Here is a 15,530-nt window from a genome sequence, read left to right as displayed (position 1 = left end):
ATAGAATTCAACTTAAAACTTACTGTCATCAAATACCCCAGCATTAGCAAGCAGTAGAGTGATGATTTTAGGGTCCTTTTCAAGCTGCATGACATGCTTGCTTTCATTTGACAGAAGAGTGCACACATTAATAGCAAAGTCCACTTCATTCGGGAGTCCAGATAACAGTGAAAGCACCAATTTATTATAGTCATTTGGCGAATTAAAGTCCATAGACAGCCCATAGCTTTGACGAAGATAATCTAACCAAGACAAAAAAAAGAGTGAGAACAATGGTTCTGCAGCCAAACTAATAAAATGAATATTCTGGCTGACATAGTAAGTAAAATATCAATAATTCTCTTTAATTTAAATAATTCATGGCATTAAACCAACTTTTCCAACATTTCATTTGTTTTTTTCCATCTTTTTTTGGGCCAGAACATTGAGACCATTCCCATCGGATATGGATCTTGCCAGTTAGTTATTCATTTCAGAATGGAACATTGCAATATACGCTCTACTAGAGGAGAACCTTGAAAACCACTTAAACTTCAGCTAGGACAGAATGCAGCCCAATTATTTAGAGATACAATATTATTTATTTGTATTATCATATCACCTAAGAGCCCAGGGCCTAACTGTACTAGGTGCTGTACAAATACAGAACAAAAATAGGCAGTCCCGGCCCCAAAGAGCTTACAATCTAAGTGGACTGTATTGGCATCAAATTTGTGTCTGTGTTCCAGTCAAGATTTGCATTTTGATCTGAAGAGCCCCATATGGTATGGATTCTCTGGCTACATTATAGACCACCGGGCTCCTCAAATTGTAACCCAGAAATTGAGATCAGCAGAACCCAGATTTAAACATCTGTGAGCTGCAGGGAGACCATTATTGGTGAAAACTCTGAAATTCGCTCCTTAACTTGGCCCAATTGATCCTGAGTTTGTTGATTTTCAAAGAATATCACTTCAAGGCCTATCTATCTGTTTACCCAAACTCTGGAGGAATTGGGATTATTTATGGATTTGGAGGTTTTCTTGTTTTTTGGGTAACAGGAGAAAATATTTTTGTTAGATAATGATTTGACTGACATAAAGTGTTGATGTTTTTTAATAACACTGTAAATGCATTTAAAGACTGCCCCAGTTAAAACATGGAAATTAAAATAAATATCACAACTATCTTTTTCTCAAAAATTTAATTTACCTGACACACTGTGTTGCTGGTAATTGTAGGAAGATGGAATTGCACCTATAGGAAGTTGTGGCTTTGGATTGCCTGGTTGTACCTCATCATCGTCCTCCCCAAAATGATGTACTTTCTCGTACTTTTCTAGATAGCTGAAATTAAGAAAGCAAAGATTTTTAATATTTATCATGCAACTAACACTCCTGTCCTCTAAGAGTTGAACTGCTGAAGGAAACAGTAGCAACTGCAGAAAAAGAGGTTAGTGAAAGCAATAGTTAAACTGTGGTATAAAATACAAAACCATGAATCAGACTGACAAAAGGTGATACAGGCAGATAAGTGGAATCATGATTTAGATATGACATTTGTTTATATTTGCCAACAATACTCCTTAGCTAAAAATTATAGTATAACTAGCCACCTTGTAACTAAGCCCATTTTCTTTTTCTGTGGATTAGTTTTTGCTTTTGTTACCTGACATATTTTTGTATGTGCTTTTATTACCTGCAGGTAGAAGTATTTACAAATTACTACAAGAAATTTCATCAGAAATATTTTACATAGTTTACCATTAAAAGCATAATATGGCAAAGAGTAGGCAACACAGACATAATCAACAGGTTAAAAATAGTGGTTCATAAAGAAAATACTTGGAATATAAATATGCTAAATTCAACAAGTGGACACTGAAAATGCTAAGACTCAGTAACAAACTAAATGACACTATTGGAACTCCGTTAGAATCACTCATGCAGTAATGCAGACAGAATGTGATATTTTAAGAGGTGACAGGCTATGTCAAAAGGGGTAGGAAAATAGAAACTATACAGAGTCATGGCTGGATACATCAAATTGGTGGTAACAAGGCAAACTGTTAATGTACAGGAACTCATCTCTTAACACTGTAGTTATGTTCTTGAAAAATGCAACTTTAAGTGAAACAATGTTAAGTGAATCCAATTACCCCATAAGAATTAATGTAAATAGGGGAGGGGGTTAGGTTCCAGGGAAATTTTTTTCGCCAGATAAAAGACCAAAAAAAAAAAAAAGGGGGGGGGGGCATTTTAATAAAGAGACAGTAGGGTTTGTGTGTTTGATGGGAAGAGGTTGGGGGGGGGGAGTGGGGCCTTGGGGGAAGGGGTGGAGTGGGGGCAGGCACATGCTTGGCACAGCATTTGACACAGTGTGAGAAAGGGCGCTAAACTGTGGGCTTCTATGGTAATGACAACACTTCTGGGTTTTGACTTATAGGTGAGGGTATTCTGGGTTTTGGTGGGGGTATTCACATACTTTTGATTGATCAGAAAAACTGAATGCCTTTTCTGGGATCTGAAACTTCATAGTCACTTTTCGTGGACCCCTTAGAAAGTCTGCGGACCAGCTGAAAACCATTGGCCTAATTTTAAGCATGTGACTATTCTCATTGATTTTAATGGGACTACTCACATGCTTAGAATTAAAACAATGCTTAAATTCCTTGCTGAACCAGAGCCTAAAATAAGTAAACATATCTTTACATTTCAACCAATATAATTTTCATAATAAAAAGCTTTATTAAAGGTTTAAGTTAATCTCATAAGAGGAAGAAAATTAAGCGTTAAAAAGGGCTGTGAGTAGGTGTTGCATAAAGCAATTATGATTAATCAGACGTACAGTACTTTGAAAACATAAAGCACTATGTAAATGATAAGTATTATTAGATGACCCACTACTGGGAAACCATCTTTATTACATAGGTTCCATCTGGTGAGTTAAGGACCTAGCAGAAATCTTAACTATATCACTTTGCTTTTGCTGATTAAAATACATTTATATTTAAATACTGTTGCTTCTATATTTCTTCAAAATATAGATCCTCGCTGATGCTCTTTACCTTTTCATTTAAATGTCTGAAAAAGAGCAGACCCCAAAAAATTATGAGTAACTGAATTTTCTTTCCACTTGATGTCAAATGTCAACATTTCCCCTCCCACAATCTTTATGACTTAAATTTCAGTTCTTCCCTTACAGCTCATTTTCCTTCCGCTTCTCACTTCTTTCCCTCCCCTTGAGCCCTTTAATCAAAATTTCAACCAAATACTATTTATAACTTTCATATGTCAAGAGGTGCTTTTTAGCATGTGCATTTTCACAACGCTGCTCTGAGCAAAATGAAAAAATGACTGCAGCTCCTTTTTAAATAACTTCACTCTTTGCTGGAGTGATGGGACATTTAAAAAGACTAATACTTTACAAAAGCCCACACAATTACATACTTTCAGGATTTCCCTTCCTTCTATTGTATTTTACCAAAAGAGATACATCACAATAGAAGCTTTACTTTTCTTTATAATAAGCCACCATCAAAATGTATTGCTCCAATCACTTCCATTCCCTAGCAATGAATTGTTATGCATCCTATACTGAGTGTTGCATCACTAGATGCATCAGGCAGGAAGAACACAAAGATTGGAGGCAACAGTTTTGTTTTCCAAAGCCTTGTTCACTTTACAACCTTTAAACAATTTTCTGGTAATCCTTTTTAAATGGTTGATGCATTTTTTTTTAAGAGAATGTAACAACCAAGTCAAAGAACCATGTGCAAACCCTCCACAAGAGGTAGCCTTGAACAATGCATGGGATCAAATGGTCTTAAAGTAATGGGGAGAGATGTACTGAATAACTATGTAAATTGGTTTTCCAGTAATACAAAAATTAACAGCATAGCATCAATACATAAAGTGGTTACTTCTATATAAACAGTGAGATTTGGTACATTCATTGCTAAGTGTACATTACTAAAAAAAAGAGCACAAAGCTGTACTAGAATGGTTGACCATTCAGACTGACAGACAGGAAACAGTGTGATGAATCATGGGTTACTTGTCCCATAATTCCACACATTCCAAAATATATCTCAACTGGTTTTCCAGAAGAACGATTTGGCTTTAAAACAAGGCTTGAGATGAATGGGATAAAGCATTAATCTCCAAATGTGAAAGCTAAGAATTTATGCTTTCATATGATCTGAAAAAAAACCCTCATCTTTCCAGTCATATAAACCATTCATTTCTAGCTCTGGGGGTTTTGCAAGATATGTAAACTTAGATCATGTTCTGATTACCATCTTCTTTGAATCCAGAAATCATTTAGTGATCTCTAGCCGAAGAACCATTGGAGTTAGACACGAGTGCTTTATATCATCTGCCAGTGTAAATTCCCAGCTTTCTGAGTTAGAGATTAGTACTTTACATTCAGATTAGGGCTGTTGAGATTAAAAAAATTAATTGCAATTAAGAGCACTGTTAAACAATAATAGAATACCATTTATTTAAATATTTTTGGATGTTTACTACATTTTCAAATATATTAATTTCAATTACAACACAGAATACAAAGGGCACAGTGCTCATTTCATATTTATTTTTTATTACAAATATTTGCACTGTAAAAAACAAAAAAAAATTATTTTTCAATGTGCCTCATACAAGTTCTGTAGTGCAATCTCTTTATCATGAAATTTGAACTTACAAATGTAGAATTATGTAAAAAAAAACAACAACCCTGCATTCGAAAATAAAACAATGTAAAACTTTAGAGCCTACAAGTCCACTCAGTCCTACTTCTTGGTCAGCCAGTCACTCAGACAAACAAGGTTGGTTACAATTTGCAGGAGATAATGCTGCTCGCTTCTTGTTTCAATGTCACCTGAAAGTGAGAACAGGCATTCGCATGGCACTGGGCTGGTCTACATTGGGGGGGAAATCGATCCAAGATACACAACTTCAGCTACGCGAATAGTATCTTGGCTCGAATTACCTGGGGTCCACACGGCACGGGATCGATGGCCGCAGCTCCCCCGTCGACTGCGCTACTGCCGCTCACTCTGGTGGAGTTCCGGAGTCGACGGTGAGCGCGTTCGGGGATCGATATATCGTGTCTTAACGAGACGCGATATATCGATCCCAGATAAATCGATTGCTACCCGCCGATACGGCAGGTAGTGAAGACATACCCACTGTTGTAGCTGGTGTTGCAAGATATTTACGTGCCAGATGCACTAAAGATTCATATGTCCCTTTATGCTTCAACCACCATTCCACAGGACATGGGTCTATGCTGATGATGGGTTCTGCTCAATAACAATCCAAACCAGTGCGGACCGATGCATGTTCATTTTCATCCTCTGAGTATGTCACCAGCAGAAGGTTGATTTTCTTTTTTGGTGTTCAGGTTCTGTAGTTTCCACATCGGAGTGTTGCTCTTTTAAGACTTCTGAAAGCATGCTCCATACCTCGTCCCTCTAAGATTTTGGACAGCACTTCAGATTCTTAAGCCTTGGGTTGAGTGCTGTAGCTATCTTTAGAAATTTCACATTGGTACCTTCTCTGTGTTTTGTCAAATCTGCAGTGAAAGTGTTCTTAAAATGAACAACATGTGCTGAGTCATCATCCGAGACGACTATAACTTGAAACATATGGCAGAATGCGGGTTAAACAAAGCCAGAGACATACAATTCTCCCCCAAGGAGTTCAGTCACAAATTTAATTAACGCATGATATTTTTAAATGAGCATCATCAGCATGGAAGCATGTCCTCTGGAATGGTGGCTAAAGCATGAAGGGGCACAGGAATGTTTAGCATATCTGGCACGTAAATACCTTGCAATGCTGGCTACAAAAGTGCCATGTGAACGTCTGTTCTCGTTTTCTGATGACATAAATAAGAAGTGTGCAGCATTATCTCCCATAAATGTAAAGAAACTTGTTTGTCTTAGTGATTGGCTGAACAAGAAGTAGGACTGAGTGGAGTTTTAGGCAATAAAGTTTTGCATTTTTTTGGTTTTGAGTGCAGTTATGTAACAAAAAAAATCTACATTGTAAATTGCTCTTTCACAATAAAGAGATTTCACTACAGTATTTATATGAGGTGAATTGAACAATACTATTTCTTTTATCTTTTATACAGTGCAAATATTTGTAATAAAAATAAAAATATAAAGTAAAGTACACTTTCAATTCTGTGTAGTAATTGAAATCAATATATTTGAAAATGTAGAAAAACATTCAAAAATATTTAATAAGTTTCAATTGGTATCCTATTGTTTAACAGTGCAATTAAAACCGAGATTAATCGTGATTAATTTTGTTGAGTTAATCGCGTGAGTTAACTGTGATTAATCGTCAGCCCCTAATTCAGATTCATTACTATTGGCTGCTAAAAATCACAAGAGGAAAAACTATTGTACAGGTGCCTAGATGGTGAATCAGCCTACATATTTTTAGGGACATTAAATATTTCCAGCCTCTGGTTCTGGATAAGTTAATAAGCAAATGTCAGTCCCTAGCAACTATTCTAATATTTTTTCAATTAAAAAATATTGTTGAGCTCTAATTTTAAAAACCCAAAAGATTAAGAAAATCCAGTGCTATGGAAATTAGATTTCTTACTCAGCTTCACCAAATTCAACTTACCAACTTGCCTGCTGGAGCAAGTTAAAACAAACAAACAAACAAAAAATAAAATAAAAACAGGTCAGTAAGTTTGTATTAGTTTTTCCATCATTGTCACAATAAGGGAGAAAGGGTATATTAAAACCTGGCCTGTTAAAGACTGCTTTCACTCCCAATATTGATAGCAAAGGAGGCACAAAATCAAGCCTTCATCCTGAAGACTCTTATGCACATGCTGAATTTTACTTCCATAAGGCCTCACACAAAGTTCACTGAAATCAAGGAAACTTACCCCACTGATTTAGCATTAGGCTCATGAGTAGTCTCAATTATATCAACACGATTACCCCTAGTAATAAAATTAAGCCTGTGTTTTCAGGATCGGGGGGACCAGCCTTAACCTTACATTTCCTGATTTTTGCTGGTTTGCCTCAAAAGCGCAGCATTATTTAAACATGTTTACTATTAAATATAACAATATTACATAGAAGAACATAAAATCCCTATTCAGAAGCCCAACCAGTAATAAGAGTAATGTGACAGTTGTGGTCACAAGTCAAAGACAGAATCTAGGATCTGAAAAGGCAACTCAAAGCTACCCTCCCTACGCAGGACCGTCCCTACCCATATGTGCCTCTCCAGCCCCTGCTCTGCCCCAGCCCCACCCACAATCCACCCCTTCCCCAAAGCCCCCGCCCCTGCTCCACCCAACCCGCCCCCACTCCCCTGAGGACTGCAGCAGGAGGCAGGCCTGCACTCACCGGCAGGGGTAAGTGGAGAGACCCGACCCCAGCCTGCTCCGCTCCCCTGGCTCCCAGCCACACGGCTGTTGAGTGCTGGGGATCAGTTCCCCACTACTCCCCAGCCCCAAGGCTGGGAGCCAGGGGAGCAGAGTAGAGCGGGCTGGGGCTGGGTCACTCCACTTCCCGCTGCCCCGTGAGTGCGGGGTCAGGCCTGCCCTGCACTCACGGGGCGGCAGGAAGTGGAGTGACCTGACCCCAACCCTCTCTGCTCCGCCGGCTCGAGCTGGGGGGGGCGGTTTCCCCAACCCCCAAGCCAGCCCCCCCCCCCACTATGGAGGCTTGGGGCCCTGGCCAGGCCCCCCCCCCCAGGAGGCCTGGGGGGGCTGCGTAGGGCACCAAAATGGCTAGGAATGGCTCTGTCCCTACTCCTGGGTATAGTCTTCTGTGTTGTGTCTCCTGAGAGGTACGGAAAAGAATTTAGTTTGTTGTCATCCGTTTGTCAATTTGGAAGTAGATTATCATCTTTCTGGTCACTAGCAAAAGCCAAACAACATACAAAGTACTGAAACATGGGAAAATTAAATGCCTAATTTTTCAAAAGTGACTAGGGATTTTTTGGGTGCACAATCACAGTTGCCTGATTTTTAGATGACAAGTGCTCAGTACTTTCTGAAAATGAGGTCTCCTTTAAAGGTATCTCAAGTCAGGCACCTAAAAATTAAGAAACCAAAGTCATTGGTCACTTTTGAAAATTTAAACCAAAATATATTATGCAAATTTCTACTTAGACTAAACAGCAGAAATACAAATGATCTTTATTTTATTTTCAAATCATCACTGCAAAAACCTTAATTTTCTAATTAGCAACAAAACCTTTAAAAAGTGTAATTTTATTTACAAAAGACAAATTATACTTCCATATTTCTGAACGAAAAAAGTTTGCAACTTACTTTTTAGTTTTATAATGTTATGTTACTAAAATAGGTTATTGTTTTAATCAAAATTATGAGAAAATTAGCTTTATGAAAGTGACTAATATTTTGCCTATTTAGACTACATATTTCAATAACAAAGCAGCTTTTTAATTTTATCACAAAGTGTAAATAAAACTTGTATTAAGAAATTTGAAAAGCAGTTAACAGGAAAAAATCTAGATGGTATGTGAGCCAGTTGCATATGGAATTTACCCCGGAATAGGTATGTACAGTTCTCAGGCTGTGGTCTGTGGTGCTGTATGAAACTGTTTCTCTCACAATACCATATCCAACTGTATCTCTCTAGGTTTTTTGTACTACACCCACCAGCTTTTTATCTGAGTAAAACCTGTCAGTCTTCAAACAGTCGTCTTGCTATTTGTAGGCCTATTCCAAGACTTCAAGCTTTCCTCTAGATTTTTTTTTTTTTGACCAACTAAATCAGGACCCGAAAAGTTGACTACACGCCTACTAACCAAGGGCTTATACAACAGATGAGGAAGTCCCAACCAGATATGTCTAGGCCGACATTCTAGTGAAAATCCCAGCTTCCTCTTATCTTTACTTTCAGCTACCAAGAAAAGAAAAAGACTTAAAATTCTTATCAGAGTGCTGCACCCGAGTCCTTCCTGAAACTCTCTTTTTCTTACCAACCTCTGGGCTGGTCTACACTGGGGGGTGGGGGAGGGATCGATTTAAGATACACAACTTCAGCTACGTGAATAGCGTAGCTGAAGTCGAAGTATCTTAGATCGATTTACCTGGAGTACACACAGTGCGGGATCAACGGCCACGGCTCCCCCGTCGACTCCACTACCGCTGCTCGCTCCGGTGGAGTTCCGGAGTCGACGGGGAGAGCGTTCGGTGATCGATATATCGCATCTTAACGAGACGCGATATATCGATCCCCGATAAATCGATCGCTACCCGCCGATACGGACGTACCCTCTATCTAGCCTACATCTGAAAGAATTAAGTAGCACCCTCCCCTTCACCTCTGCTGGAAGAGAGGAGGTGCTCTCATTCTCTCTCCCCATCTTCCACTGCTCCCTATTTAGTGTCCCGCCCCCAGCAGCTACCTGATTATCTGGAAGGAAGGGAGAAACTTCTCAGTGAGGTATGCATATCACACAATTCAGTCTTCTAGCTGCTGTGCATGTGTTGACAGCAGTGGGAATCACTGTATGCCTTTCCTACCTTCTGAGCCTCATTTCTGAGCCTACTCCCACACATATGGCTCCAAGTTACTCCCTAGTGAGTAGCCCCAAGTCCTGCCCCTGCTGCTCCTAATTTTTCTTAGTAGCAATCGATGAAAATGAAGTTTGCTTACATGTAACTGAAATTCTTTATCGTAAGTCTCTGTATATTCCCATTGTGGCATATGTACTTTGATCCCACAAGTGGGAACATGAAGAAACCACTTGAAGTGCGATGATTCTTGTCAGTTTCAATGTTGCCCACATGATTTTGAACAGGAACACTGAAGCTGACCAGACTTGTTTGTTTCTCTCTGCAATTGCTTAATAATGCAATGAACAGCAGGGAAAGCACTACAGCAGTCTGTCTGCAAACTCAGGAAGATTACACTGTCAGTTCATATTTAGTTCATACCTAAGTTATTTTATCAACCCAGAAAGGCTAGAAACTTTCTTTTTTCTTAATGAAGGCTTAAATTCTGTAGAAACTGATGGCTTAGCCCACTTCCTCCAATCTCTCCATGGTCAAAGAAAGTTTTTCTTGCTATTGGCAATTAGTTTTCAAAATCTGAACTCAACTGAAATGTTTTGCATTCCACATGGCTGCTTCATGGCTTTGTTGGATGTTTCCGTGGTGAAAATTCAACTCTGATCAAAATTTGCAAACAGCATAAAATCTAGAGGAGATAACACGCTTGCGGTATGAGAGGAAAGAATCAAACTTCTATAAGACCTTGAGAGAACTTGAGCACAGACAATTACAAAAAACAAGGGAGATTTGGAACTATAGGAAAAACTGTAAGGACCTACACATGTGGATAGGTAATAAACAACACACGCACAGAAGTGTGGGGGATTAACAAAGTACATAGCTTTACCCATAATATTAAAAGCTTACTTTACATCTTGTCCAATTAAAACTAGTCTAGAATTACTTCACCATGTAACCAAGCAGTATAATTACAACAGGGAAGATATGGCATAGGGCGGAAAGATGAGCCATCTAAGGATGTTCACCTGAAGCAGTAGTTCACAATATGAAGATGCTGAAGAACCACAGGAGCATACTATCTGTAGTTTTATATAGCACCTATCATGGTGATATCACAGGTCTGACAGTAGGGTGTAGGTTTAAAACAACTGAATTCTGTATAATTACCATCTCACAAAAAGAGAACCTTGACTTGGCTATTCCTCAGTCTTTGTTGATCTGAAATGAAGAACGGACTATTCTATTACTATCTACACGTTAAAATTAAAAAAAAAAAAAAAAAAAAAAAAAAAAAAAAAAAAAGCCACAACCTTTTTACTGTTAATTATCTTTCTGCATCTCAGGACAGTAACGTGCATTGCTCCTATTTTCCTGACACACTGACAGACAGCAGAGCCACTCATGGCTTTGAAATTTAGCAGGGAACTTGAGAATAACTATCTCAACTTTGAACTTTCTAAACTGATGCCAAACAAATACAACCAGGCTTCTATCAGCCAAAGTTCCAAAGTCAAAAATTATATCGCAATGTGGACCCTACCAAAGTTTCTTAGAGGAAAAGAGAAAGATTCTTGGTTCTCTTCTCTGATGCAGCTCTTTCCTGTCTGAATCAGGTTGCCAGACTCCACCTCTACTCCCCACAATGCATTCCTTTTAAGGGCCAATCTACACCACCAAACTGAACCAGTGCTGAAAACTGCTGAGCCACTAGTTCAGTTAGGACTTTGTCAATGGGGCTTTTTTTTCGGCGGGGCAACGCTCGGGGGGGGGGGGGGGGGGTGTTACGGCGCGACAGCTCCCTTTTTTCTTTTTCTTTCTTTCTTTTTTTTTTGCTTGGGGCGGCAAAAAAGTTAGAGCCGGCCCTTCCTGCTGGTATGGCTGCCATAATTTACCTAGAAAGGAAGTTACATATGATTGATATTTCTGTTGTGAGAATTATGGGGTTAACTATTAAACTAAGTGACAAATGCTGAATAAGTTTCAAGCTTCTGAGATACCTTGAGCCACCTACTCTACAGAATCTCCACAAGAAGCCTGATGCTTACAACAGCAGAGGCTAGAATGGGAAAAAAAAATTTTTTTTAAAGAATTTGTTTAATACATCTCTTGCTGATATAAAACAATTCACTGATCTGCCCAGAGGCCAGGAAGTAGCGATTCTGCAGGTTTCCAGTAATGTTGCAAACTCTAAGAACATTTTTTTTTTAAGTTCCACTTCTCTTTTTTGCACTGAAAGATACAGTGCAAATCACAGCACAAATATGACAGCAGAGAAGAGCACTGCTAAAGGCATCCAAACTTAGGGCAGCCAGGCCATACGTGCACCTTTTGATGACATATTAGCATATCCATTGTCAAAACAAAAACAAGGGAAAGAAGAACACAAAGATCCCAAATCCCAGAATAATCTACCCCAAAGGGGTAATAAATACAGAAAGAGTCCTCAACGTAGCTCTTGTAGCCAATTTCCTCAAGATGACAGAGCAAATGTTGCTACTTGTGGAACAAATGTACATCAGAAGGGGAGAAGAGTAAGGCCTTGGCTACACTCGCGGATTCACAGCGCTGCCGCGGCAGCGCTGTGAAGCGCGAGTGTAGTCGCGCCGCCAGCGCTGCGAGAGCTCTCTCGCAGCGCTGCAAGTACTCCACCTCTCCGAGGGGAATAGCTTGCAGTGCTGCGAGCGAGCATGCAGCGCTGCAGGCGCGGATTACACTGGCGCTTTACAGCGCTGCACTTGCTGCGCTCAGGGGGGGCGTTTTTTCACACCCCTGAGCGCAGCAAGTGCAGCGCTGTGAATTGCCAGTGTAGCCAAGGCCTAAGATTAATGCTGAAGGAAAGAAAGAGAAGTTGGAGGAAACATAGCAATGACAGGAAGGATAAGAGAAGACAGCAGATGTTTACTGCCATGATGGAGACTTCTGAGTGTTCAATGGTAAGCAGATCTTTGACTTGAACATGGATATCTATGATAGTTTGAATTTCCTGCTGAATTTTTTAGGTTGCTTGTTAGATGGGGAGAGAGTTTCTTCTTGGTGGCATATTTTCCAGGAAAGTGCTGTATTTCTGCTTTGTTTGGGTCAGTACCGTCTACCTGTCAACATAAAAAGTTGTCTGCTGTGCTATTGTAGCCATGTGGGTCCAAGGATATTAGAAAGACAAAGTGGGTAAGGTAATATCTTTTATTGAAGCAACTTTCGCTTTCAAGCTTACACAGGGCTCTTCTTCAAAACTTCTCTCTCTCATCAACAAAAGTTAGTCCAATAAAAGATATTACCTCACCCACCTTGTGTCTCTACCAAAAAAGCTGGCTTTTGTTGTTTTGATTTTTAAATTCATGTCTCCCTTTTTGTACAGCAGCTCTAATATAGGTATAAGCTTCATAATTAGGTTGTACATAGGTTGATAAGGATTTGAAGGTAAACATGTAAGTGCAGGAGAAAGAAGGGAAAATTAGTTTTCTTATTTCTAATATTGGTTTCTTCTAGAAGAGATCCACTGCTTTAGACAGATGTCATAACCTCAAAGTATTTTTGTCCACGTCTGTGGAATGGAGGCGCAAACCCCCATTTTCCATATTTTTTTTTAACCTAAAAGTTCCTCCTGTTGGAAGGGTTGTTGAAGCAAATACACCTTCCCTAGGCAAATACTTCAAAAGCTTAGGAGACACACAACTAGAACAATTAGCATTTACAATAGGGTTACAATACAGTTTAAATGGAAAAAGCAAACAACTGTTGTGTTGATATAATCAATGTGCCATTTTGGCCCTATTTGGCATTTCCTGCTATCCTGAATTGAAGATTCAAAACAAAAGAATCCCATGCTTGATTAGCCTACAAGGAATACTACATAAACTGAGGGTGGGCCTGTTCAGAGCACTGGATTCATACTAAGGGAAAACAAAATTACAGGAACAACAAGGAGTCTGGTGGCACCTTAAAGACTAACAGATTTATTTGGGCATAAGCTTTCGTGGGTAAAAACCTCACTTCTTCAGATGCATAGAGTGAAAGTTACAGATGCAGGCATTATATACTAAAATTACAGGAGGCATGCAAACCTTTAAATAGTCGTTAATGAGGATTCTGGGATAGGCATATTATTGCAAGATTTTATATGGAGAGCTCTATTATATCTTCAATTTGGGAGACTGTTTCTGGGCCACACTAGCTGTATCCATTTAATAAAACCCATAGAATGATGAGTCCTACGCCTCTTAATCTTTCTTCCTCAAACCAACACTTTTAGTAAAGTAATGATAGAGAGCATCCTTATCTGATTTCTTTGTCTGACACAGGCAGTCAGTGAATTTCCAAAATCCACATTCAGGTTGTCAGGCTAGAGCACCTCTTTGCTTCATTCTAGGCATTTATGTAGCATTCTCCATTCTGTTCAGAGGTTATAAATCATAAGCAGCAAGGACAGTGGAAATGTAATTCAGGTAATTGCTGTTCACATGACATCTCCACCTCTCCTTCAGTTGTCTAAAAACACCACTCTGTTGCTGCTGGAGTGACAGTTAAAATGCTGCTTATCATCCTGGTCTTGGATTCATCAAGCAAGGCAGCAAAAGGCTGGCAGGATTCTGGGATCTGGATAAGAAATCCTATAATCTTGGGTTCCCAAAAGGGTTAACCCATTCTGAAAAAACACCCGTGTACTTTGTGTCAGCAGCAAGGGCTGATACAGAATAGAAGAGCCACCTGGATTTCCCCAAACTGTGCTGATACAAAAATATCAGTGTAGCCTGGCAGGTGTCTATGCATTAAACAGAAATCACACAAATTATGTCTGGGAAAAGCTGTATGCATGCACTGAAACTGTTTTGGTCTAACTGGGTGTGAGAGTATGCGGTTGCTCCTCAGACCAGGGACTGTGTTAATTTTGAGTCTTGCCTACACTAGAGAATTATATTATGTGGCTGATCCAATGCAAGTTGCAACAGTGCAATGCACCTACACTAGTCATCCTGTTTCAGGTAAACTATTGCCTTGAATTTGTACATAATATTCCCTGCAAATGCTGCTGCAGCAGCATCGGATTATGGGAACCTATCCCATAGTTCTTAGTAGTGCCCTGTGCAGCAAATGCATAACTGGCAATATTATAATGAATGTGTCTACAGTATAAGAAAGTTTGCAATAAACATATTTTATATTAGAATACATTTAACTACAACATCTATACTGCATAAAAAAATCTGTTTTAAAATATTTAAGTCGTTAACAAATTATGACAAATGCAACCTTAATTTTGCCGCCTTGTGAATATACATTATGGTTTCGTCTTTAATTACACAATCACATACTATTTTTTCCACAAGAGCCCTGCCTCATTCAATGCACAGAGTGGGACAGTGCTCAGGTTGTTTAACCTATATAATATGTAAATGTACAAGCACTTATGTTTTTCAAATAAGAAATACAGAGATTCTTTACAAATTATAAAAATAACCCTGAATTGTATAAATTATGATTCCTACAGTACAATAATTCAAAACATAGCCAGTGATTAAAATAGATTTTAAAGCTTGGGGAGTTATTTCCATTAAAAATTACTTATTCATTTTGCCAAAAACAAGCATCTACAAGAAGCTGCTAACAACTTACAAATATAAAAACACATATTAGAGATGCTAAAAATGCTTCAGAGATTCTTTTTGCTCAGGAGATTTTAAAAATTGATTCGAATATTAGTATATTCAATTTCTTGTGTGCTTTGACCACCACAAATATAATTACTAAGTGCTAAGAATGTATTTATGTAGTCATGCATCTATTTGTGTGAAGATCTGTTAGTGTATTTCTAGAATTTAAACAGAAGTTGTATATGGCTGTCAAGAGTTTACAAACTTTTAGTCTTTTCTTATATTCTATATTACAAAAACAAATCCTGATCTGAACGGTTAATTACATACATATCATATACTAAATTAAGTGTAAAAAGAACATTTTAATATGTTTCAAAGCAGATAAATCTGAAATAGGTATTAACTTTAATTTACTAATTATTCCTCATT

General features: G+C 38.7%; 1 protein-coding gene across 1 annotated transcript in view; it reads right to left on the bottom strand.

The window, feature by feature from the left end:
- ARID2 (AT-rich interaction domain 2) overlaps positions 1–15,530 on the bottom strand; it is a 160,070-nt gene that overhangs the window by 82,138 nt on the left and 62,402 nt on the right. Inside the window, exons 4-5 of the mRNA XM_054024890.1 lie at positions 1,192–1,325; positions 24–242 (exon numbers count right to left, since the gene is read on the bottom strand). Of these exons, the coding sequence (XP_053880865.1) occupies positions 24–242; positions 1,192–1,325 (353 nt within the window). The remainder of the gene's footprint in view (positions 1–23; positions 243–1,191; positions 1,326–15,530) is intronic.

The sequence above is a fragment of the Malaclemys terrapin genome, chromosome 1 (genome assembly GCF_027887155.1).
Source record: "Malaclemys terrapin pileata isolate rMalTer1 chromosome 1, rMalTer1.hap1, whole genome shotgun sequence".
In the NCBI taxonomy this organism is placed as follows: domain Eukaryota; kingdom Metazoa; phylum Chordata; order Testudines; family Emydidae; genus Malaclemys; species Malaclemys terrapin.
This window is presented reverse-complemented; position numbering and strand designations above follow the sequence as displayed.